The sequence below is a fragment of the Buteo buteo genome, chromosome 6 (genome assembly GCF_964188355.1).
Source record: "Buteo buteo chromosome 6, bButBut1.hap1.1, whole genome shotgun sequence".
NCBI classification, from domain to species: Eukaryota; Metazoa; Chordata; class Aves; order Accipitriformes; family Accipitridae; genus Buteo; species Buteo buteo.
The window spans coordinates 10,598,274-10,623,722 of NC_134176.1; the positions used below are offsets into that span (position 1 = coordinate 10,598,274).

The window sequence follows — 25,449 nt, forward strand, 5'->3', positions numbered from 1 at the left end:
GAATGACCGTTTTTCTCCTGACACGGCAATTTTAAGTAATGACTCAGACAAAACTCTTTAAGGAAGCTGCATTAAAATCTACAATTGATGCATCTCTAGTCCATAGTACAGCTCTAAAGCATATCCTATAATTTGAAATAGTTTGTCTTTGAAACCTAGCAGTTCATACTGATGATAGTGTCCAGCTCTTACAACAGCCTCAGTAAAATCGTGAAGCAGTGGATCCAAGGCAAAAGAAAGCAATAAAACTTTTGATCTGTGTTTTTAATCTTAATTTAGTAGGAATGACTTACGTTGAAAACATTAAATGTTAAATCAACCAGAAAATAACACTTGATTTACATACAAAATGGAAACAGTTAAAATCGCTAAGCCAAAGGCCTGTAATAGAAAATGAGTATTAACTGTATTTGCTGTTTATTTAAATTAATTTTTTGTTGGTTTCCATAAATTTTTTTTTGCACAAATAAGCACTAACACTTCCCCAAAGGTAAAGCAGTCTTACATTTAATTTATGTAAACAACTTAATGTATCCCCTTTAGGACTTTACAATCTTTGTGCTAAACTTGTACAAATGTCTGTAATTACCCTAGCAGGACAAGTGAGGGATTCAGCCCTATGAAAAAGCCTAATGAGAAATAAGCCACTTTCTGCTAGAAATATTAGGAGTAAAATGAGCTGATTAAAAAAAAAAAAATTATTAGAAATAATCATGTTAAAATTCTGCTACTTGTTTATTTTAATTAAGCTATTGGAGGAATCAGTAGAAGACGATTAATTAGGAAGCTCATTTTTTTTTAATCAGAGTGCTCATCTAAATTGCTACAGGGTTTGTGTAAAGGAAAGTCTTGTTTTTGAAAATCCTAATAAACAAGCAATACTACACAAGAAACAGCTAATATGCTTTGAATGATAAATAGGCTTATAATAATGTACCTCCAAAGATTATACTTTTGAGACTATGTAGAGAAATCCATGCTCTTAGGAAGATTAAAGCTTTGGTATAACTTCAAGGCAGCTGTAACTTACATTGCTGATACTGTTCAAATGAGCTTGTGGGTATATTTAAAAAAAAAAATCTCTGCATCAAATTTCTCCTTACAAAGTGCAAAAATCCTCCTCTAGTAAATATATACGCATATACATACACATCTGAACGCAACCAGATAAGGACTAACATACTGCAGAAAGCTCCAAAAGCTCAGTAATTGGCTGGCACCATTTAGGCAGGGCAGGAAACAGAGATTGACTGAATACACCAGTCCAACTCTGATGATCCAGTTGAAATCAATTAACTTGCAATTAACAGTGAAGCTGTTTTCAGTGCTCTGCTACTCTACCTTTTGTTTTATTGGGAAAGCTGCTGATGTTTGAGGACTGCCACAATACAGGCTTTCATTTCTGTCTGCTTACTGATACGCTAAAAATAGGCACACTTCTCATTAGCCTAGAAAGAGAAATTGTATTTTGATGGCATAGGGTGTAAATTTTTAAGTTAGATCCAAAAACCAGCTTACCTCTGTGTCTTGGGCTATGTAAGCTCTCTCATTTTTTTCATTTCTAGTGTTGCTGATGGGCTGATATAGGGCTATGTTATTTTTATAAACTTGATTTTCTTTGTAGCTGGAAGTTCATTTATTGGTCATTATTATGCTGGAAACAGGGATTTCAATGAATACTTCAGAAAATCTGATATTTCCCCTTGTGTGCTATTCCTAAAGTGTTTTTTGGAGGGGGGGGAAGTTGTTTAGAAACTGTGCCCCACACACTCTCAAGGTAACCATCAAAAGTGTAAGCACAAGAGTCAATATCTGCAATGCAAGATATTTTTGAGGGTTAAGATGTTCTGCTTACCAAATGGCTGGAAGTGAGCTACAGGATGTATAACCTAACCAGGGACAGGGTTAGTCACTTGATTATGCAGATAGATGGTCCCTAACTAGTACAAAGCTATTGATCGTTACCTCCAAATGGGCTACACTTGCTATGGTTTGGATTCAGGGTCCTGCTTGCATTAAGAGGCTCCCAGTGTGATATTCTTCCCTGCTGACTTTTCAACAGGTGTAATTTATTCTTGATGTTTATGATTCTTACAAGGATAAGAATAAGAAGTAGAAGAAATTAGAGATCTTAATCCTTTCTTGCACAAATAATCTTGTGGCTATAAGGGTCACCCTCTTCCTTTCAGATACATTCCTAGGGGTCCCCAAGGGTTTTCTGCAATCTGGGTTCAGAAAGGTCTTAGGGGAACAGCAGCTCTTTGGAAGTTACCCTCATCCTTTTGTTTTGACTCTAATATGGCTGCAAACACGTGTTACGATGTCAGAAAAAAGAGAAGATTTTTTTTTCTTTTTTTGCTTATTACTAACAACATTTCCTTTGTGGTATTTTTCACCTACAGTTGTCAAAGTGTTTCAAAGGATACCATTGTCCCCATTTTACAGATATGGGAGCTGAGGCACAGAGAGATGGCTTGCCCACAGCCACTCAGGAAGCCAGTGACAGAAAATAAGTAGCCCAAGTCCCTGGTATTTCATTTCAGTGCTCCAGCAGTCAAAAATCTGTTTAGTCTTTGCAATCTAGCGAGTTACCCACCTCTCCCTCATTAAGATCCAGCTAATGCTGTGCCTCCATTTTCTCATATCAAAAAGCTGGAAACAGTTGGAAACAAAGTAAAAATGCTCACTTTTTTACTCTGGAACTGCCTCTGGCGGGGAGGCAGCTCAACCAAGGAACTATGTGAAGGTCTATGTAGAGTACGGCAGTGGGCTGTGAAAGGTGGGAGGCTGGGAGAAGGTGGCTTGCAGGACTAACTGAGGGCTTTGTAGAGAGTAGGGATGAACTCTTCAAAATGGAAAGGAATTTTGACAGTTACTTTAATTGGGGCTTGTATAGCTGAAAGGATTAATGACAGGATATAATAGCTTTAATCTTTGGGTGTTTGCTAGGTTTGGGATAGGTCATGGTTTGGAAGAGATTACCATGTTGGCTGTCATTTGATCTACAGGCGGTTCTGCTGTGGTCTGCACCCAGACCTCTGCAGGCAGCTCTATGTGCCACAGAACATGCCTTGTGGAGGTCAGGGTCTCTCCTCTGTCCTCTAGAGCTCTACAAGTGAAGTAGAGCAGTTGAAAGTACCTGGAAGGAGAAAAACCCTTCTGTCCTCCTGTTCTCCCTGGAGTCTCTCCAATTAAGGAGGTATTTTAGAAAAGCAAACCATTTGTCTGTGATTCAGGATGGGTTTGTAGACTGCTACTATGGTGAATGCAGTCACTACTCTCAGGGCATATTCTTCTGTGTGTATGATACTGGCTCACCAAAGAGGATTAACATATAGACCTGAAAGCGTTTCTGGACTCCTACTACTCCTATCTTTTCTGAACTACTCTGCTTCTCTTGTATCTGGTTCTTGCTGAACAGAGAATCATAGAAATGTTGGTTGGGAGCGACCCTGGAAATGGTCTTGTCCAAGCTCCCCTTCAGGGGACTATCACCACCACTGTAGGTCAGATCAGCTATGGTTATGTCTAATTGAGCTGTGAAAACCTTAAAGAATGGAGATTACAAAACATGACAAAGTGTATAGAAAAAGTCTGTTGGCCTCCAAGGATCACTCCTGGAAATTGCGTGCTATTAGGCATTTCATTTAGATTACAATATCAAGTTTGGGTTTCAAAGGATCACAGCAGCACACATCATAGATCTGTTACCCTTTTTGCCTATGCTGCTGCTTCTTTGGGCAAACCTTATCTCTCTGTGGTAGCTCTGACTTTCTGCATCTATTCTGACTGATGGATTTGGTAATTAATTGTCACCAATTCATGACTAAACTTATTGCAGATCATGTTGTATGAAGCTGCATAAGTACTAAACAAACACATCAGGTTCTGCATGCCCAGAGCAGGGCAAACCAACCGTAACCATAATGTAGGTGTCATCAGCAAAGACTGCTGATCCTAGAAAAAAACTACTTTGACAGGCTGGGAGTGTATCTAATCTGACTTGATAGGAGCTGACTGTCACAGTGTGATTCTTGTCTTCTGACTTTGAGTAATGTAAGTGGAATCTGCTTAAAGTCTCCATTAGGGAAGAGCAGAGCTCCTGCTAATTCCTACTGACACCTGGCTCTCTATGAATTGTCGCACACAGTTCTTGCAAGAATTGTTCATGCCACAGCAAAGACAGCGTTAGAGAGTCCCTACTGTGAATTAAGTGCTAGCATAGAATGGATGAAAGAGTGAGTTATACTTATGGTGCTGCATATGCTCATTAACTTGCAGTGATCAAATTCCCCACTGGTATTTAAGGTCTGGTACCTGCTCTACACAAAGGAATCAGAAACCTTTTTCTGTATTATAGACCTGCATTTCCATTGCAAGTCCTGCAAACAAGGTGGTTATTCTGCAAGATTGTCACTGTGTAGTAACTGCAAACACCTAGAGAGGTCCCGTCACTGTCACTGCCCCATTTTAAACCCTCTGTAGTCACGTTTCCAGACATGGCAAAGCTGTTTTTCATATCCTGCCCACAGCTTGATTGTAAGGTGACCAAACAAAACATGGTTCTGGTGGAGTTGGTTCACGACTGTATTTGCTTTCAGATACGCTAGGTGAATATAACCCCATGACTAACATGTTCACCCATATTTCATGGCTGTGACTATTACCACACAGAGCAAGCTAGGATTGGTACAATGCTGATTTTTAGTATTGGTAAGCTTGTATGTTTTACTCAGTTGACCACTGTGTACAAAACCCCCAGAAATATGAAGCTGTAGGTCCAGGCTTTATGTTTAGACAGACTGAAAACTGGTTAATTTTGCTGAAATGGGCTCATGCATTTTTCTTTTATTTCAATTTATCCCCTCTCTTTCTAAGCAGAACAGAAGGTATTTCTCAGCCACCTCTGCTCTACTGAATGTAGGAGAGGACCAAATGGTACACTCAAACTGAAAGATATTGGCATAATTTTGGACACAGATTTCAGCCATGCTCTAAGTACAGTGCAACGCTGTGGTGGTGCTCATGTACTAGATATAGCTCCATTTATACATCTCTGTTTCTTTGAGAGAAAACAATGGGTAGTTATTACTAAGCATATACAACAATTACATGCTTAGGTGCTTTATAAACTATGTAGAAAATACAGGAAGTTGATGAACAAATTCTGGTGAATCATAGGTCTTCCCCATCCCCACAAGAGAAAGAAAACTTGTCAAGTACTTATTTTATTCTAAACTTTGAAATATTTTCAGTATTGAAATAAAAAAAAACAAAAAACCAAACACCCCCCCCCCAACCAAACACTGAAAATCCATCCCATTAAACATATCTAAATTCTGATGTGAAATACTTGGAAAAGACTCCTGCTGATTTCTTCCATAGCTTCCTTTTATCATATAGCCAATGCTTAATTAAGGAATATGCAGTGATTTGGCAGCTAGAAACTTGTGGTGTTCACAGCCTGGTTTACATACTGGACTCCATTTGCAGTCACTGTAATATACCACATGAATTCTTTTTTGAGGTCCAAACTCACTTTTGGCTTAAATGACCACAGACCTTTTGAAATGGCTGCAAGTGATGTTGTTTTTACCAGCAGTTAATTTGGCCTTGCAACCACTGAAAAATCTTCAGGATCATGAGCTTTATTTCAAGGTCACAAATGCAACAAAACTGCACATCCCAGTTGAACTTCATTCTATGACCTGCTCTGATTCTGTCCCCCTGTTCTTCTTAGAAAATCACTGTAATGGAAACAGAGCTGCTCTGGAGTAATAAATTATAAATGCTATGCTTCAGCCTGCTTATTGGGATGTGATTGTATAGATAATTTAATATAGTTTTCACAGATGACTATGGAACAAAGAACCGGCAGTGGCTCAAAATGACCCATTTCTCTGTAAAGTCTTGAGGGCAGTGGGAAGATAATACCAAACACCCTCTCTTTGAAGGCCAAGGTAAGAACGCAGAGCAATAGAACCTCTGGCTGTGTGAAGAGAGCTGCTCTCTCTAGGTGGACATGGGGGTAGCTGAAAGACCCAGGTGGACAAGTGGACAACCACTGCAGCATCTGAAGAGAGCAGCTTGCAAGGCATCAGCAGGTAAGGTTCCCTATGGAACACCCAGAAAGCCTGTTTGTTCATGAGTCCTGAATCTCCAAATGATGTTGTTCCTATTGATAAAACAGTGGGGTGGGGAGCAGGAGGCTAACGGCTCACTCCTAGCCTGGGCTGCAGGCTTTTGCTGGAAACATGGAGGTCAAAAAGCTGCTGGGAAAACACATTTGATACTCAGATTTTTGTAGCCTGGGATCTAATCTGAGAGCAGAGAAGCTAGATTAAAGAGCAAAAGGATGATGCTTGGGTGATGTGCTCTGAGACTGGAAAAGAGAAAAAAAAAAGGGGAAACCTGTAAATGTGATAGAGACTGTCCTGCAGGTCAAACCTGGGGCAGGTTACGTGGTTCTGCAGGAAACGGTGAGGCTCTGCCTGCTTCTGCCAGCCGGGAACGGGACTTCAGCTGCAATGGGGCTGTGCCGCTCTGTGGGGTCTGCTGATCTGAAGCTGCCCATGCGTCTGCTCTCTAGTCATCTTTGCTTTTTTTCATCGATTCTCAATATGCTCATAGCAATGCTTTGGTTAAAATAAACCAGTGATTTAATTCTTGGTTTAACTTCTAACTTAGTCCAGCAAAGTTTTCAGTATTACAAGGACATTACAAGTCCTATTAAGCAAAGCAAAATAAGCTTCAGCCTGAACATTAGTCTAGCCACAGTGAATTACCATATAAAGGCAAAGTTCTTAAATGTACCCAGCTCTTCACTTGATTCATGTTTCAGCACAGTATCACACTATAGATTCAACAAACATAGATCATTTTAAATGGACAGCTATGTACAAAACTATGATACAATGTTATTACAAAACTCGAGAAATAAAGCTCTGAATTTTGAAAACACAATACTGCACATTCCCAGTTTTAAAGCAAAAGTAACATGAATCTACACATTCTGCAGCTTGAACACAAAGACTTTTGAGTGCAAGCAGCTGACAACAGCATTCAGACCCAGAGACTTACTAAAGGATGAGCTGAAAATGTGTCCGATAGAGCATTCTGGAAAACCTCTTTCTGTTGCTTTAATAAGAGGAGCTGGGGCCCTGGTTCTCCAAAAGTCGATGGATGCATCTGTGCATGTGAGAAGACTACTGCAAGACTACTGACGTGCTTCAACTTAATTGCACATAAGCGTCATGTAAGAACCAGACACTGTTTATATGGCCATATGCTTACTAAAATACATACTTTTTTTTTCTTCTTACTTTTTTTTCCCCTGTAACCAATTTCCCTTGCTTTAAATGATTGAGAGTAAAAATACTTTTGTCTGATCTGGGTCTTGGACCTGGTCCAATATAAATTGTCAGTGGGCGATGAGAAGAGGGAGTTAACACGCTTCCACCTGTAATGGTACAGCCACTGCTTAATTTATACCCTTAATTTAGTTGAGGCACTGCTATTTTTAAAATTTCTCTGAGGGCTAAACACTGCAGTCCTTTCTTGGGCCACACTCAGCTGTCGTTTCAAGAGGAGTTTGGCCTAAGAGCAGGTTGAAAGACTTGGCTTCCCGGCCAGCAGACGAGATGTCTGATCCTTTCGGGCCGCCATGCACAGAACCGGCCCCCGGCCCCACGGGCACCCAGCGTAAGGCACGGCCGAGGGGGCTGAAGTCTCCGGGGAGACTCTCTGGGTCTCGGGGAGGGGAGGGAAAGGCTGTGCGAGGAGAAGCGGCGCGTTCTGGTGGGGCAGAGGTGACCACGGTGGTCTTTTGGCGATGCAGAACCCGGCTTCTGAGAAGCTGGCAGCGCTCCGGGGACATGTGAGCAGTTCGCTGGGTCTCTTATTTCTTCTGCCTTGCTGTGACACCTGCAGGAGGAGGGGGAAATGCAAATTATTTGCAGCTATAAATTGAAAGTGGTGTGGTTTTGCATGTGCGTGTATCTAATGGTCGGGATGCTACTAGGGAAACCAGTTTCAGATAATCTAAAAACAGGTAGACCTAAATCTTTATGTACTTCATTGCTTTTAAGCTGGATGCTAGTTCAGTCCAACAACATGAGTCTTGTATTTTTGAAGCAGAATATTGGAATATGCTTCTAGATATTAAATTGCTGAACTTAATAAATCTAGAGGATTTAGCAGAACTGTCAGAAGGATGGGGCAGCACACTGTCATTTTTAAGAGCCTGTCTCACTCCATAACCAAAGCAAATACCGCTTCTAATGGTATTAAGCCCATACAGGAAGATGAGCATTAGCTTGATTATATTCTCATGGTCCATTAGAAAACTGCCCACAGACAATACTGAGTCTGCAGAAGGGAAGGGGAAGCATCTGTTCCTCTAGAATTAAAGGAAGACAATTGAAAAAAAACAAAGGAGGAGGAAAACCTTGACTCTCAAACCCTGCTGTCTCTTTGCAGGGGGAGGCTGGTGTCCCACTCTGCCATGTACATGCCGTAGCTGGTGGCAGGCAGCGCTGCATCCCCCTCCTGCCCCTTCCCTCCCTCCTCACCAGGCTGTGGTCTTCGAGCACTGGCCTATGCTCCCGGGTTGGTTTGTTCTTTTATTTTCTAGGGAATAAATCCAGTGGATTTGTGAGCAGGGAAATCACCAAAGCCCGGTTGCTTATGGACTTGTGCTTTCAGGACTTTTGTTTTCCCTAACCTTTCCAAGTGACATAAAGATGGGAGGAGAGGAAAAAGGTTGCTGCACAAACAGACGTGAACATTTGTCTGTAGCAATTCTCTAGGTCTAAGACAAGGGAACTCAAAGAGCACCTCCCCTGAGTTCAGGCATTTGTACAGTCCCTCCTCTATTTGACTGTCAGCTTTTGTTAAATGGTCCTTCAAGCTCTTTTCAGATTCTGTTGGAAACGAGTTCAGATGTTACCAGGGTGCACACAAACACAGTGTGACTACCAGTGCCTTGATTCCACAGGAAAACCAGCTAAACCTTTTTTTTCAGGAATATGGAGATAATGTGGGATACCACTCTTTGGGTGTAAAAGCTGACATTTAAAGAACATTAACATTAATACAGAAATTGCTGCATAACAAGATATAGTCAAGGCGAGGCAAGAGCTCAGTAGCTGATTACAACAGTCTTTTACTGCTCTGAAATATTATTTTATAGAGTCACGGGCTGTTCCTGCCCTTACTCTGCTGCTGTTACAGAAGCTCTAAAAACTGATAAGGGGATCAATTCTTGATCCCTGCAGCTGGATCTGCACAAGAAGGAAGAAGATCCCTGCGACTTCACTGAGACCCAGTAACTTCCACATCCAGCAAATCCACCAGAGAGAGAAATATCCTGTACCAAAAGAGAACTGGTGCTGTGACCTGCACAGACCATGTGCACTTGGGACAATAAATGACAGAAAAAAATATGAGGTGGAACATCCTAGGAAAAAATATTGATGGGGAGCACTCTAGGCTTGCTGAGTCTGTCACATCATGAGGGACGGACTTGAGCTGCATTTGGGTGAGGAAGCACTGTGGCTGGACACTAAGAGAAGTAAACGGATTTTTGTTTCCTCTAACCTTTCCAAGTGACATAAAGATGGGAGCAGAGGAAAAAGAGAATTGCAGGTTTCAAGGTGCAGCTTGTCTCTACCCCCCTGGCACTGAAGCACAGCCGAGCGCTGCCGGCGCGATGCGGCTGTGCCAGGTGCTGTATTTCAAGGATGCGCTGAAACTCCTGCCTGACTTGGTCACTTCATAAAGGTACTGTTTGTCCATGCATTCCTTTATATCACTTTCCCATGTCTTCTAAGGGGAATTCAAAACTGTCTGTGTCTCTATTTTTCTCAAATATGACTTTTTTTAAGCCTGCATGCTGGAATCCCTGTGCTTAAAACATACATAATCCGAGTTACGCTTAACTCACGGTTTCAGCTGCCCTCCCTGTGCAGCATGACTACTGGTCCTGACATATTTCTTACCTGTGCCTTGCTGCTACTATTTTCTGCTCTTGCTGCAAATCTTCCTTAGGATTTTTAAACCAACAGAGCTACTTCCCTTTTCCACTTGATGTAATCCTGTGGTACGGCACAGAAAGCGCCAAGAGGAGGGCAGGAGTAGTCAGGACTGTAACTACCCAATTTATATCTCATTTTCTCTTGCTAGCAATGATGCTCCAGGTGCAGGAACTAAAGCAACCCTGTGTGGAAATCCTGCAGAGATTCCTCTGTTCTACCACCCTGGAGGCGGGGGCCGCCAGGCTGTGTGGGAGCAGGGCTCCCAGCTGGGCTCCCAGCCCTGGGCACTGGGGATGCTGGAGAATAAATACATTCCTTTCAGGAAGTCAGACAGACAGAGATTTGACATTATTGATTCAGTTCATAAATGATGCTCATCAGCATGGAAAGGACAACGCGTAACTATGCAATTTCAGTACAGTGGGTGTTTTGATTGTTTTTCTCTTGCTTTTCTTTCCATTTGCCAAAAAAACAGGCAAAGGTTTGCAAATGAAAGTCTCATCCTGAAACTCCTGAAGTTTTCTTTTGAGGGGCAACTGTATATTGCCAGCACCAGTGAAGGATGCAGGGAACTTGGTACACAGTTTCACTAGAAATTGGGTTTACCTGTATTATTTTTTTTTGGTGACAAAAGCCAAATGACCTACCCCCCCACCATCCCAGAAAGCTGCATGAATGTACATAAGAAGTATTCATGGTCTGTTTGCTCCAATGGACTAGTTAGTGTGCAACTCTGGAACTGAATTTGGCTTCGAGCTGGAGCTGGTATCTTGCCCCAACTAGTATTTCTCCTCAGTGTTTTATTCTCCTTTCTAGATACCTATATCTAAACGGTGCTATAGGAAGTGGCTACCCACAAGCAAAGCAAACATTGTTCTTCACAGGAGGTAGATACTGAAATTGCATTTTTACAGTTTTTGAGAAAATAACGGGATCAAAGCAAGGAGTTTGTTTATCACATGAAGCTGGATTCATTGGTTAGAATAATGACTTTTAATTATCTGCAGAGAAAGGAGGTTTGGCTGCTGCTGACACAGAGGACAGACACGTGGGCTGCGACCCTGTGTCAAGGGGAGATCAGCACTGACTCCACTCAACGCAAGATCAACACCCTGGAGAGTAAAAATCAGAGTAACAAATTTATTTTACATGTATTTGTGATTAGACACAAAGACAAAAAGCTTAGCTGATATGCTGAATACTGATTAGGTCTGTAAAGTCCCAATGCTGTGGTTAGTTCACATAGAAACACCTTTGTGAGTTTACATACCTCATTGTGCCACACAACCTTTTTTTGTTTTATTATCTCCAGTATCAGTCTCAACCTCTGCTTTTAAACAAAAGAGAAACACTAAATATAGCTGATCATGGCAAGGCAAATGTAACAACAGGGAACTTCTTGCGATGAAAACATTGTCTAGTAGCAGAGAGGTTCCCAAGATGCCATCCCTGGATGCCCAGGCAGCCCCGTGGCTTTTGGGGGTTCAGTTCCTGAAGCCAGAAATACCAATACCTGTCAGGAGAGCATCGCCACGGCTGGGAGCGTGGGTGCTCCCGTTGCTGCAGCTCCTCCTGCTGCCGCCTGGGAAGCAAGTTTGGGAACCACTGCTCTGGGAAACCACTTCTGCTTTGTGGCTTGTTTTTTAACTACGGGAAAGTGGTACGTTTAGAAATGTAAATAACTACAGCCCCAGGCATGCCGGCATTATAAGGGTAAGTCCCTCTGTGGTAGATGCTCAACCCATTCGGTCTTTCTCAGCAGTAGGTATTCAAAACCTCCTTTCCTTTCTCCTCCACCTTCCTTGGAAGGAAAAACATTAAACATTGATAAAAAGAGACTTCCACCACTTTCCTGCCCATTTGTTTGACCCCAGGATCTCACAGAAAACAAGCTTTGGACAGTATATTGCATCTTCCTAAAGGCTGGCAGACCCATGTGTCTTCCCTATGAGGCATCTCACCTCATAGGTGACGAACCCAAGGGTGGCTTCAGCTCGGTAGAGTCTCAGGGACTTGGATGCACTTCCCAGGTTTGGGACTGGCTGTGGACATTCACCGTGAAGCAGAGACCTGGGTGGCTCCATGCCTCCGGCGGCCGAGCTCTCTCCTGGTCCCAGCAGGGCAGCCCAGCGCAAGGGAACCATTTGACCAGCAAAATACGATCCTTCCCAGAAGCATCAGCAAGGTGTTCTTTTTTAATTGTTGATGTTCTCCCTTTACCCTGCAGCGATGGCTTGAGGGCCTGATGCTCAGGAGCCACCTAAAGTACCCCTGGGACAGGCTGTCAAGTCACTGCAGGCAAAGTGCTCTTGCAATGAGGCTTAGGAGAGGAAAAACCAAACAACCCCACGGCAGCACTCATGTTGCTGCCTTTATGTGTTTATAAGTAGTTGAGAGGGGGAGATCGCTGATTAAGTACCCGTTATTAACTGCTTTTAATCACTGCTCTGGAGTCTAATGGAGCTCTTGTTTGCACATAACCATGCCTTGTAGCTGTCTTTAGCACACTTGACAGATGTGCTTATTGCCATCTTTACTGCGTATGTGTAATGGGCTTTTTAATTATTGATTCATCATTACCCCTTTATAAACTACTTATAAGTGTCAAGAGAATGAACTATGCTTGTATTTTTCTTTTTAAATCTCTTTCAGGTTAAAAAAACCAAAACAGAAAATAACAGCTCCATGAAACAGCGTGGCTCTAGGGGCAGGGGGCATTGGACCTCAAAGTGGGGAGGAACAGATATATACAAATACACAAAGAAGCCTCCCCAGTTTAACTCAGTCCCCAGGAGCTATATATGAAATAGGCTACCTGAGTAGCTTTTGCTGTGCCTCTTCTTCTTCCTCCGTTTCCCGGATGGCCTCTGCTTTTCCCTGTCGCTGTGAGTTTGCCCTGGGGGGAGCGTTGCCGAACAAGAGGAGTCAGTGGCTGGTTCCTCTGAGAAGGACTTCTCTTGAGAGGTGTCCAACAGCGAGTCTGTACCAGGGTCTTCGTTTTCCTTCGCCATCTCTTTTGACTCTGCCTGATGAGCCCCATCGCAGGGAGCGGACTGAGCGCTGCCAGGGTCGACCCTGTTCTCGCTCAGCCAGGTTTCTGGCTCCTGCGCCAGCCTGTAGCTCTCTGATCCATCAGCCGGGCGTTCTTTGTCCTGGCCTTCTGAGATAGACCCGTTGAGTTGGTCTCTCAGAGCAGTGCCCGAACTGCTGCTCACAAACCTTATCCCCGTGCCTATGTTAGCAGCAGAGAAGGCAATGGAGCCACTCTTGGTGCTTGGCTGGAGGCTTGCCCAGCTGTCTGCCTGCTCCATCCCGGTACCCGGCGTGGGCTGACCGGCCCCGTCAGCTTCCACCAAGCTTACTGAGGGACTTTCTGTCCGGGTCTCTGGCGGCAAATTTCCTCCAGCATTGTTTTTAATTAAAGCCTGGTTTGAAGCTGAGGCATTTGTAACATCTCCACCCATCTCCATCAGGGCAGTGGTTGAGGGGGGAGTGCTTTCGGAGGGATGACCATCGTCGTTCTGCTTCGTCTCGTCATCAATCTGCTTTCCTGCTGCTTGCGGATCCTTAACGCTCTTTCCTTTAAACAAAAACCACGCAATCAGCCACAGCCGCAGAGCTGCACCTGGGATCAACCAAGGTGTTTCTGCCACTGGGAGAGGTTACAAGCTAGCAGCTGCCTGTGGAGGGTGCACTGACCCGAAAGCAGCTACGCAGAAGCAGCACCATTTTGTCCTCCCTATACCTCCTCTCCTTGTACCCCTTGCGGTCAGCCGATTTGGACCTAAGACTCCAGCTCAGCAAAGCCCCTGCTCTATTTTCAGCAGGAGTTTATGTGTCTTTGGTGCCAACTGGCTGATTTCCATGGAAGCCCCTGGACTCACAAGGGTGCCTGAAAGCCTACGGCAGGAGGAAGGAACCCGCCTGCGAGGTCCTGAACCAGGTGGGACTGCTGGCTTGTGTGCATGAGCACTTCAAAACTGCCCATCAGCCAGCCTAATTCTGCCCTTGCAGAGCATGTTTAGGAGAGCCACAGTGCACAAAAGTCAGGCTCTATGGTAGGCCAATGTCCTTGAACTTACCTAGTGTGCACTGACGCCAAAGTCAAGAGACCAAAGAAAAGCTAAACCCATGGGCTGTCTGCTAACAAGCACCTAAAGGACTTGGGTCCTTCTGCAACTAGCGTTTTCTAATCTTTTTTTAAGGGCTTCTTTAGACTCCCAAATGTAGACTAAGACAGGGCGCAGCACTCTCCAAGGCAGTGGCAAGCTGTGCTACTGAGACTTGGTAGCATGGAGGGGACTCATGTGAGGATGCCACCAGCACCCCATTAGCACGGGTCTATGGCTGACCCATGGGCCATGTCTCTCAGAGGGTTTATCAGCACGAGGACAAGGCCATGCTGCTCCAAATTGCTGCTAATTCTGGGACAGACCTGGCTGGCAATAGCTCAGGGCCCTCTGCTCCTCTTCTCCACGGCACTGGCTGCAAAGCCTCCTTAAATAAAATGCCCCAAATGCAAAGGCGAAGGCTTCTTGCTTCTGTGCTTGGCTCAGGCTCAGAGGCCGAGGGGAACGAATAGCTGTAGGTACAGTCGGGTCTGTGTCCTTACCAGACTGGCTCTGCTCCGGGCTCTCTGCAGGCAAGGTTTTAGGAATTGCATCCAACTCGTGTCTGTTCTTTGTCTTTCTCAGCGTGAACCCTTTCCTTATGTCGGCTAGAAGCGCATCGATGACGCACACCTCCTCCTGCTTCACCACCCCCTTCTTGACTGGGATAGAGAGAGATGGGTGTTAAATCTGCCCATGAGATGGGGCAGAAGGAGACTTTGCAGCGATGCTGTTGCTTGGGGTGGGTACTGCTGTCCTGGTACAAACAACCGCTGGGCAAAAGCAAGACCCCGATGCCAGGCCTGGGAGCAGCCCATGCTCCATGCCGCCGCAGCAGCATGTCCTGGCTGAAGCCAAAGGGTTTACCCCAAAGTCTGGCTGCTACAAGCTGGCACCAGTGGCACCTGCTCTGCCCGGACTTGTGCCTGGTTGTACCATGACCTTGAAATGCCTCCTGTTTGCTATCTGTGTTGGTGGGGGTCTTTTTTTTTTGGGGGGGGGGGGGTGGCAGGATGGAAGGAAAATAATCTTGATTATTCTTTCCTCTCAGCTTCTTCCAATTGTGCTTTTCAGTTGTGCCTTTCATTTTCATCCAGAGAAAGGCAGACTTAAGTTATCTGCAAGATTTTGGGGATGTCAGTAGTCTCTGGTAAAGAGAGACTATTCAAGTGTATATGGGGATTTTGGAGGGGGGGAGAAGTCAAATGTTTCTTGTTAGATTTGGGATTCAAAAGCTATGTTTAGAAACAGAAAAAGTTAACTGAAATGTTTCAATTTGTTTTTTTTTTTCTCTGCTGTTCAGTCAGCAAACCTAAAATTAACTTCTCTGCCCAGCTGCAATTGTGAAAAGTCAATTCTTAGCTGTGGCTGTAAGACACCTAAAAGTCTTTCGTCAGCCAGCACCTGGAAACCCACAAAATAAATTGCCACTACTGGTCCATTAAAGCAGGACCAGCAAAGAGCTCCTATCATCAGCTCCGTCTATCTTTTTCGAAGCCCTTTCAGATACTCACTGACTTTTCCATTTTCTCCTTTCTGTCTCTTCCCCTCTTCCTCTTCCAGCTGTTTCTTCCTCTTTTCTGCTTTGGCAGCTTGCTCCTTTCTGTCCTTGTTTTCCTGCAGTGAGGTAACAGGGGCATGAGAAGCTTGGCTAAACGTCTGCTAGAAAAGCCAATGAAGAGAAAGAAGGTCTGCAGATGGTTGCAAAGGAGAAAGAGAAATTCTGGCCTTATCCTGTGCAATAAATAAAATGGGCATGGGGAATAAAGACTGTCTTGACAAGAGGGTGAGAGGAAGACCGCTGGCTTGGTCAGGGCTCTGCCACATCCCAGTACGAGGTGGCAGCAGTGATCTGCCCAACACAGCTACTTACCAGTGTGCAGATCTTCTGCCTGACTTTAAAGCTGCATCTTTAGCTGAGGCAAAAGTGGAAGGTACTGAAGCCACAATTTCGTCGAAACTGGTGGCTTTTTTACTACACATCCCCCTTCTGAGTCTGCTCACATTGGAGCAAAGCACTAATTTTAATAAGTCCCTTCCTCTAAAACTTACACACTTGATTCCAAAGCATCTTTGTGACTCTGCCGCTAAAGTTGTACCAAAATTGCAAATCACCAGGGTCTGGGCCAGGCCAGGAGCACCAGCATTGCATGAGAATGCAGCGGAGTAGGGATCAGACACCTCTTCACTGGGTGACCTCATCCCAAGCGCCAAAAGGAGGAGGCTGTAACCAGCACCTTCCCCCCACCAGATTTGGGTGCCCATCCACCCCTGTCTGTCGGAGCAGAGGCATGCACCAGTACTAAGGATGCTCAGCATCATGTGTGCAGACGCCAACCTTCAAGGCTCGGATGAAGAGATCTCTGAAGGTCTTCATGGTGCTAAATATGTCCTCTAAGGACAACTTGCTTGGGTCTTCACAGAGATAATTTGCAAGTTCTTCTCTCTTCCTTTCAATGGTTTCAAATTCTTCTTCCAGCTTTCTGGAGGCATCAATGCTATCCTGAAATACATTTAATATACACAGTAAAACACCATCCAGAGGACAATGAGTGAAGTGCACTTAAAGAAAAAAGGATGTCAACATAAGAGCTTGGAGCAGGACTCTGGGCCGTGGCTTTTAACTGCAGCAGAGCTTATAAGGTGGGAGGAAACTAAGATTTGCAGATGATCTTTGCACCTGGTGACAGTGCTGTGCCAGTTTACAGGGGTGACTTGACCAAGACATGGAAAACTCAACGCAAAGCTTAATCCCAAGAGAAGGGCTTTACTCTGGTGATCCACACAGAGGGTGAATGCCTTCACTCAAAGTGAGGAGTCTCACAACAGAGCAGAGAGTGCAGCTGGGGCAGGGGCTTTAAGAAATGGCCTCACCAAGGGTATCCAGGTTTGTGGCGGAACTGGCAAATAGCCACCGATGGGTTGTGTGGCATTGCAGCCTATCTCCAAATTTGAGACCATGTCTTGTGGAAGTATTTTCCATGCTCTCATGAGCCTCCTCAGCTGCATATGTACTGCGCACTGCCTCTGTGTGTGTAATGGGGGAGTGTGCTGGTTTTGGCTGGGATAGAGTTAATTTTCTTCAGAGCAGCTAATATGAGGCTATGTTTTGGATTTGTGCTGGAAACAGTGTTGATAATGCTGAGATATTTTCATTATTGCTGAGCAGTGCTTACACAGAGCCAAGGCCTTTTCTGCTCCTCACCCCACCAGCGAGGAGGCTGGGGGTGCACAAGGAGTTGGGAGGGGACACAGCCGGGACAGCTGACCCCGACTTACCAAAGGGATATTCCAGACCATATGGTGTCATGCTCAGCATATAAAGCTGGGGGAAGAAGGAGGGGACATTCAGAGTGATGGCATTTGTCTTCCCAAACACCTGCCTGCCAATGGGAAGTGGTGAATTAATTCCTTGCTTTGCTTTGCTTGTGTGTGCGGCTTTTGTTTTACCTGTCTTTATCTCAGCCCATGAATTTTCTCACTTTTACCCTTCTGATTCTCTCCCCCATCCCACTGTGAGGGAGATGAGTGAGCGGCTGCGTGGTGCTTAGTTGCCAGTTGGGGTTAAACTGTGACAGAGAGGTATAAGGGAGCTCCATTACTAACCTGGATAGGTTTCTCATACTGTTGTTTCACATCGTCGCTTGATGATAAGACTTTTCGCTGAAGCTCTAGCAACTTCTTTAAATTGGTACTGGACTCCGTGCGTATAATATCAAGATTAATTCTGAAATCACACAGAACCCCCCCATTAGTTGACACTCCAGCATCTTGTGCTGACCAAAGAGTGGGCAAATCTGAGCTGGTGGTTTGGTTGTCCCTGTGTTTCCCACCACTTCTCTGAACTGACACCTGAGCTCTGAACTCTCCACAGTCCAAGCTCATGGAAAAGAGCTTCCCTCGACAGCACTTATGAAAAGGCTGCCAGGTCTGCCTACAGCTTTGTGTATCGAGTAGATGAATGCCCAAAAAAGTTCACCAGTTCAAAGGGCTGTTCTCCACCCTCAGAGCTCAGCATTAGCTCACTTTCTTTGGTTGAAGGCACTTCAGAAATGCTTCTGGGTAGCTGGCCTTCACAAGGTCCTGCTACCACAAAGGCAGTGCAGAGTTTGGAAGGGCCTGGAAGGCAGCATTAACTGATCGCTCTGCAAATTTCAGCCCTAAGTGTTGCCAGCTGTAGTAGAACTATTATATATTAAAGGGGTTTCAACATTCATCAACCAAATCTTTCGGCTGCAACTAAATAAGATGCCATCTTGTTAATGTGCTATACCAGCTGTGTGTGTCCCAATTTCTGGTACATTGTTGATGTGTATGGGATTTATTTTTGGTTTTAAGTCAAAGGAAGTGACACGCAATTTTACCCTGCTGCTTTTGAAACATATTCAAGATCCTTTGGCAGCTCCAGTAGGTCCGTGTGGCTGTTTTCTACTTCCTGAAGCGGAAGAGAGAAAGAAGTGTTATTTGCTGTGTGGCAGGAGCTGAGAGAGGAAGGTGGGGGGAAGAGGCACGTGCAGAAATGCCTGGGAAGGACGATTGTGCCACATCCTGCTGCTGCCCCCCCCCGCAATTTGCTTTCCCTCGCAGAGCCGAGACGCGTTCAAAACAGGACAGCACGTTCAGGGGGGAAAGGCATTGCTCCTGGGCTATAAAAACATACAAGAGGGCTGAATGCTGAGAAATACTCACAGTTCAAAGCAAGGCTGACCTGTCGCTGAGCTAGTCTACCCTCTTCTGAGACACCTACTCGTGACCATGGGAGGAGGCAGGACTGTGGTTTGATGCAGTCTGACACTTCCTACGGTCCCAAGAGGGTGTCAAAAGGGCTTGAATCTTATTTGCATAATTTAATTTCATGGCTGTGCTTGCTGAAGCTACTACCAGTTAAAGCAGGGCTTGAACATGCATAACTGGAATGGAGGGACCTTGAGGAGTGAAGGTGGCAGAGCAGAGCACAGAGAAAAAAGAAAAACCAGCATTATAGGGAATAAGAAAGCCATGGGGGCTTGGAGAGGAGTATGAAAAGCTCGAGCATAGTCTGGTGGAAAAGGGAGAGGCAGTGGAAAGACAGAAGGGCTGAATGGGTACAGGCCAGCCAGGATAGCTTTCGTAGTCATGTGCTCTGTGGTTTGCAGCTGATGATGTGCAGATTGCACAAATATGAAAAAGGAAGTTCCAGCCCGTGTGGGGAAAGATGCTGGAAGAAAGGAGAACAAGTCTTAAACTAAGGAGCTGCCTGAGTAGTGCCTACAAGCAGCCTCCACCAGCCTAAGTGATTCAAACGCTCCCAACTTGTGACACTCTGCAGCTAGCCAGGGAGAATACGAATACAAGTGTGTGGCATTAACTACGAAAGTAGAGTAGGAGAAATGGTTCATCTGTGATAAAATCCTCCCCTTCCCCTGCCCAGGACTTGGCAGTGGTACCTCCAGAATATGGTGGAGCAGAGTAATGCGGGTTTGGTTTGCTTTGGTTTCTGTTAGTTTGAGTAAAGTGCTGATTTTAAACCCATCGGCATCGCCCGTGTGACTTCCCTACAAGATAGAAAGAAAGCAGGTGTAACTCCTGTGTCCACCCAAATTACAACCCTAAAGAAGACCATCCACATACTGTAATGGGGGGAGGACAAGACAAAAGAAGTTCTTACGTAGTTCAGAAAGTTTCCAACTTTGAGAATCAGTTGACAAAAGAGCGGCAGGCGATGACTGTTCAGAAGATCTGAAAGACAGAAAGGACTTTTAAACAAAAGCCTCTGTTACACCTGAACATTTCCTACACTGCATTGAAATTGGGATTCTGAATTCCACCAAACCAAATCTGGTATTTCAGCTTTGCAGCCCAATGGCCCAACCTGCAGAGCAACTGACTCTACACAGATTCAGTTCCATGAGTTGTAAAAGTTTTTGTTGACATATGTTTCTTTCTTTCATTACATCTGATCTCTCATTCCTAATGGAAAACCTGAAGTTGGACCCTCCTCAGTAACAGCCATCAACTCACTGCCTTTCTTGGAAGTACCCTGATTTACCCTGGTGCGGGCGAGGGTAAGTAAAGGCTGCAATTTTAATCTTGCAGACTCTGCAGTGAAGCCAGTTCTGACAGCCACGCAATTATCTGCCAGCTGCTAAAACCAGACACGCTCACCCTGTTCTTGGTCTCCCATGGTGGAGGTGATTATCAGGGCATGAAGGGTACAGTCCCTATGCTTGCTCTTACAACAGGGTGCCGCAGTGTTGTGCTTTCTGAAGCACTCAACTTTGAGACAGGAACAGCTCCAAAAGGACAACTGGGCTGCCAGGAAGATACTTTTTGGGGGAAGATTCAATTTATGCCAGCAGGCAGCTGGAGAAACCTCCGGCAGGAGTTGGGGGAACTGCCTCTGTAGGATGGGCAGCACTTCACAACGCCAAGAAGACCATCCTGCTCTCAGCGGAGTGGGACCTGAATTTTCTGCTACAGGAAGGCAAAACCTATTGCGTAATCTCTCCAGGTACTCACAAAATTGGAGCATCAGCAATTTATAGCCCAAAATAACAAACTTTTTCTTCTGGTTCCACTTGTAGGCAACGAAAAAGTAAAGCATCACTACTTTCTGGGGAAAGTTTGGGGGGTGCTTTTCTGGCAGCAAATTGCTGTGTGAAGGTCTTAACGTGGCAAATAATGCTGGATGAATTAGCAGTAATGGGGCCAGCTCCACTGTCTAAATTCAGCTCCTTTGAAAGGGCTGACCAGCTTCCAACACTTCACGATTGAAAGTGTTTCAGAGGAACACATCTGCTGCCGAAAAAGAGGGCTGAGGGTGAGGGAAAGTGATCTCCAGTCCTATTAAGGGCTTTGACCATCGGTGGAAATACCTAAAGCTGTATCCCGTATTCTGCAGTGAACCAGTGAATGGACCACAAGGGAGTTTTTTGGGCTCTGGGTAATATCTTTGCAGAGCTCCAGGGGAGTTTTGGGGGGTTTCAAGCTTCCTGTCATAAATCAGATCCACAAACAAAGTCAGGTCATTTACCTTCGCAGGCTCTCCGGATGGCTTCAGCTTTTGGCTGAATCATGTCCAGCACAACAGTGGTCTCTTCACAGATCAGCATACATTCAATGCGCAGCTGGTAGCTAAGGACGGAGATGGACTCAAAGCTTAAAGGCACTGTGATCGTGGCCAGCACAGCGGCCCTCTTCCCACATCACTGGTAAGTCTGGCAACCCCACAACATCGCTGCCAACCCCATCCACATCAAACCAGTATCTATGGCTTGTGGAGGGTGGTGAGGGGCTGCTGCTTGCCTTGGGGTCCAGTGGGGATGTGGTTTCTGCCGACGCACTGTGATCAGCAAAGCGAAGACTGACCACCGTGTGAGATATGGGTTCCCCCTTCTTGGCATTGCATTTGGCACTGCCTTTCAGTAAGTTATGGGGCCTCTTTGGGCAGGCCTGGGTCTGGCCAGTTTCTGCTGCTTCAGAGGGAAAGGAGGTGCTGGAGGAGCAATAGCCCTTCATCTGAGGGTAAGGGGAAAGGGAGGGCTCTAAGGTGGAAGGGGGAATCCACCAGCTATCTCCATCAGTGTCTGCCTGTGAGGATCCTATAAAGAAACTTAAACTTCCCAGAGGTAAACCAAGAAGAAGATTGGGCTGAAGTTCACCCTTACCTGGGAATCTGAAGGAGGAGAAGATAAAACTGATCTGCGTTTGCTAGCTTTGATTTCTCTTCTTTGAAGGACTTCAGGTTTTCTATCTAATGAGAAATAAAAAATCAAGACTGCAGGACTGCACTGCGTGTTCAGCTCTGTGAACTAAGGGTACCGTTTTTCCTCCTACCTCATGCTTTTCAGGCAGCAGCTTCAGCAACTGCTTCAGAACCTCAACGTCGAACTTGGTCCGGTCCCCATTCTGGACCATGGCAGCCACCTCTTCATTGGAGCTGCAGGGAGGAGGAGCAGAGTCAGCTGTCACCCAAAGACCCCTCTTCCACAATCACATGCTACCGAGACATGTATCTGTGCAAGCGCTCCGTGCTTTCCCTAGGGAGAGCCACAATAATCCAAAACAAAAGATATGTCCCCATGATTAACTTAGAATCAGGACCTGGATCCCTGCTATGCCCCAAATTTTGTTTCTGGCCCTGGTCAAATGACTCAAGGCCAGAGATCAATCCTGCAACTCAGATCTTTGTCTCTGGGCATCTGACTACCTTAAAAGAAAATTTAATTCTTAATGTCTCTATTGGCCCTGTTTTGAGGAGGAATTTGACCTACAGAGGCGTCTCACAGCCTAAGTCACCCCAAGAGTCTGTGCCACAACTTTATCTGCAACATGGAGATGTAACACCTTTGCCAACATATGGGGATGTTGTATGTGAAAACATAATTAAATCCCTAAACTCAGTATTTTAGAGACAGTGTAGGACAAACTGGGAAATGTTCAGATGTTTCAGTAACACAGACCACCAAAGCGCATTGGCTAGAACAGATTTCACGAGGACCTTCCAGATACTATGCAAAACCTGCTCAGTTTTGTCAACTGTCAGGAAAATTGGCTATATCTTACCATTTAAATTGCTTCAAAAATATGTTCAAATTGAGACTTTTCTTGGAGTCCAAAAATGTGATCTTCATTAAAGAAAAAGAAGATATCTCATATTAGATGAGCTGTCTGCAGTGATCTTTATTCAAAAGAACGAGAGGGAACCTCCTCACCTCCTTCGGTTCTGCCTTCACTGGTGTGGCCGTTTTCTCCTTGGGGGTTGGTTGTGGAAAGCAAAACAGCTGCTCTATGCTTGTGTAATTGGGCTCTATAGTTTCCTCGCTGCTGCTGCTCACTGAAGCCCACATTGAGTGACTTTCTGAAAAAAGACAAGGTGTTCAGACTGGCTACAGGGACAGCTGAAAGCTCCTGGCTTCTGGGGCAATGTGAGTTGCTGGAAGGGACACTTCTCAGAAGATGAATGAAATAAGGAGACACATATGAGTCCTGAAAAATGCTAATTATTGAGGAGGGGCAAGTCCCACAGGCAAGATCCAAAGGGCCTGAAGGGTAATTAAACCTGGTGCTTTACCCCAAGATGTGCTGGTAAGGGGATGAAGCACTGGGCACACAGAGGCCATACAGCCCCATCCCTCCCTATACGACTGCACTCTCCTCCATGGTAGGCAAACTGGATCAGAACGAGAAGGACCTCGGCCATTTGTTTTCTAGTCCCATGGCTGATGTTCTTTTTGCTTCCTGGCCACAACCTGGACATTTTCTGACTGTGGTCTTCCTCCATTTTTCATTTTATGATAGAGCCTCCTTGTATAATGCTGGCTATAGGACTGCTTGAATTAATTCCCACTGCACTTCCTTAAAAATCTTTAAAAAAAAAAAAAATCACCCAAACATGCCTGTAGAAGTCTCTACTGAAAGAATATCAACAATTAACTGCTCCTGTGATTGAAAACACGCCTTATTTAGACTTCATCTATGCCACCTTCCATGCAGTGGATGCCTTGCTTGTCTAGGGCAAAGCTGACGTTGCCTGTCCTGGCTTCTTCTCACATTTCGTGCTCCTCTTTGGATCCACTAGGAGAGGGAAATGTAACCCAAAAATCAAGAAACAAGTCAATGATTCTCATGGCTCTCCAATTCTTTCAATGTCCTTCTCAAACTGTGATATGATCCTTACCTGCACTCTTACTCATGACTTTAATATACCCAGATACAAGTATAGATGAACTGGGGAACAAAAGTCTGGGGAACCCAGATCAGAGCCTGTTGAAAACTCAAACCTAAGGCATGTCACGGTGGATTACAGAAATATTCCCATCCCTCCTCCTTCTTTTAATTTCAAAGTATTTTAGTTATAAAGAAACTATTCCAAACTACTGATTTAGTTGGAATGGTTATTATATTAGCGGTTTCATGCCACTTTTATTTATTTAAGCTCTGCAGGTCAGATGTGATGGAAATGAGGGAAGTTCTGTATCTAAATGGAGTCAACTACATTTGACAAACTCAAAGACAGTGTTTCTTCCCCTGGGTGACCCCTGAAGCAGCCGTAACTTTATGCCAGCAGCACCCACCTCTCACCACGTTGGAGGGCAGCTTCTGCCAGTTCAGCTTCTTCATTCTCAACGTCGGCGTCTTCATCGTCTTGTGGGGAAGCCTGCCCGAGCCAAGAGGACAGCTGAACTGGGGGGCCACCACGGCTTCTACGTGATCTCCTGCCATGCCGGGCAGAAGGGGTGGAGGGGGAGGGATGCCACCCATGCCGGGCAATGGGGGTGGGGGTGGAGGGATGCCCACCATGCCGGGCAATGGGGGTGGGGGTGGAGGGATGCCACCCATGCCGGGCAATGGGGGTGGGGGTGGAGGGATGCCCACCATGCCAGGCAATGGGGGTGGGGGTGGAGGGATGCCACCCATGCCGGGCAATGGGGGTGGGGGTGGAGGGATGCCCACCATACCAGGCAGCGGGGGTGGGGGTGGAGGGATGCCAGGGAGCGGAGAGGCCGGAGGTGCGTTCATCATGGGGGACGTGGGGGTGACAGCTGCTGTGCCAGAGGGTTGGGGCAGAGGTGGTGGGGGTGGAGGTGCCGGGGCGGGAGCAGTGTTGGGTGGAGGGTTAGATGTCTCCGGCAAAGCAGAGCAGGCTGTGAGCTGGGAGGATGAGATCTTTTCGTTGGCGGGTGGCCCTGAGGGAGTTGCTGGTGCCTTGGAGGGGTTTGATGATCCTGCTGGGCTCTGAGCTGCATGTGCACGTGGTTCTAGCTCAGCCTGGATGCCTCCATTCGCACTCCCAGACAGCCGGTTTTCAGCTCGTTTGTGCTTGCTTGGATGTTTCTTGATAGATAGCAGCCTCTCAATGACTTCTTCAACTGTGTTCCCTTGGACTAGAGACATGAGTTGGGGTCAGAGAAGTGGATGGGGCCGAAAGGTTGGTTCATGCTATTCAACCTTCACCAAGCAGCAGATCTGGAGCCACAGAGCCCACTCCCTGGTGTCACTGAGCCCACTCCCTGGTGTCACTTTGCCCATTCCCTAATGTCACTTTACACAACTGCACTTTTAGCTTCCAGGCAATTTCCTTCCCATGGTCCTGGCCCACAAACACTGTTTTGAGCATGCCTGCCAGTAATACTAGCCAGCACCAGCGGCAGGATGCCAATGAGGACAGATTCCCACTGAGTCCCATGACCCAAAGCTCAGGGCTTAAGGATCAAAGCAAGACCGTGAATCCCGAGCCCACTGCGAAACACGGCCAGCTCTCACTGGCATCCATATGGCTGGGGCTTCACATCAAGACTTGACCCTATGCAGGAGGTGTAGCTTTG

At 45.7% G+C, this 25,449-nt stretch overlaps 1 protein-coding gene and 2 long non-coding RNA genes across 8 annotated transcripts in view; 2 read left to right on the forward strand and 1 right to left on the reverse strand.

Moving 5' to 3' along the window:
• LOC142031896 (uncharacterized) overlaps positions 1-22,104 on the forward strand; it is a 51,025-nt gene extending 28,921 nt beyond the window's left edge. The window contains exons 6-8 of one of the 6 annotated variants that reach the window (XR_012650656.1): positions 20,111-20,633; positions 21,164-21,333; positions 21,749-21,880. This is a non-coding gene — a long non-coding RNA (uncharacterized LOC142031896). Of the gene's footprint in view, positions 1-5,852; positions 6,105-7,018; positions 7,160-20,110; positions 20,634-21,163; positions 21,334-21,748 lie in introns of those variants that run through there. The other 5 variants (XR_012650658.1, XR_012650659.1, XR_012650655.1 and 2 more) reach the window with 5 other exon arrangements.
• Positions 5,808-25,046, reverse strand: INF2 (inverted formin 2). The gene is made up of 16 exons (XM_075029708.1): positions 24,199-25,046; positions 22,837-22,982; positions 22,688-22,749; positions 21,959-22,061; positions 21,790-21,875; positions 21,156-21,256; positions 19,791-19,861; positions 19,570-19,677; positions 18,508-18,578; positions 17,750-17,870; positions 16,482-16,646; positions 15,658-15,760; positions 14,647-14,805; positions 12,850-13,614; positions 11,305-11,364; positions 5,808-7,923 (listed from the first exon to the last, which is right to left on the reverse strand). Exons 1-15 carry the CDS (start codon positions 25,016-25,018, stop codon positions 11,306-11,308), a joined length of 2,940 nt encoding a protein of 979 aa, XP_074885809.1. The 5' UTR covers positions 25,019-25,046; the 3' UTR covers positions 5,808-7,923; position 11,305.
• On the forward strand, positions 13,628-15,975 carry LOC142031897 (uncharacterized). Its single transcript, XR_012650660.1, has 3 exons — positions 13,628-13,977; positions 14,729-14,885; positions 15,707-15,975. It is a non-coding gene; the product is annotated as an uncharacterized LOC142031897 (long non-coding RNA).
• Positions 25,047-25,449: the final 403 nt, after the last annotated feature.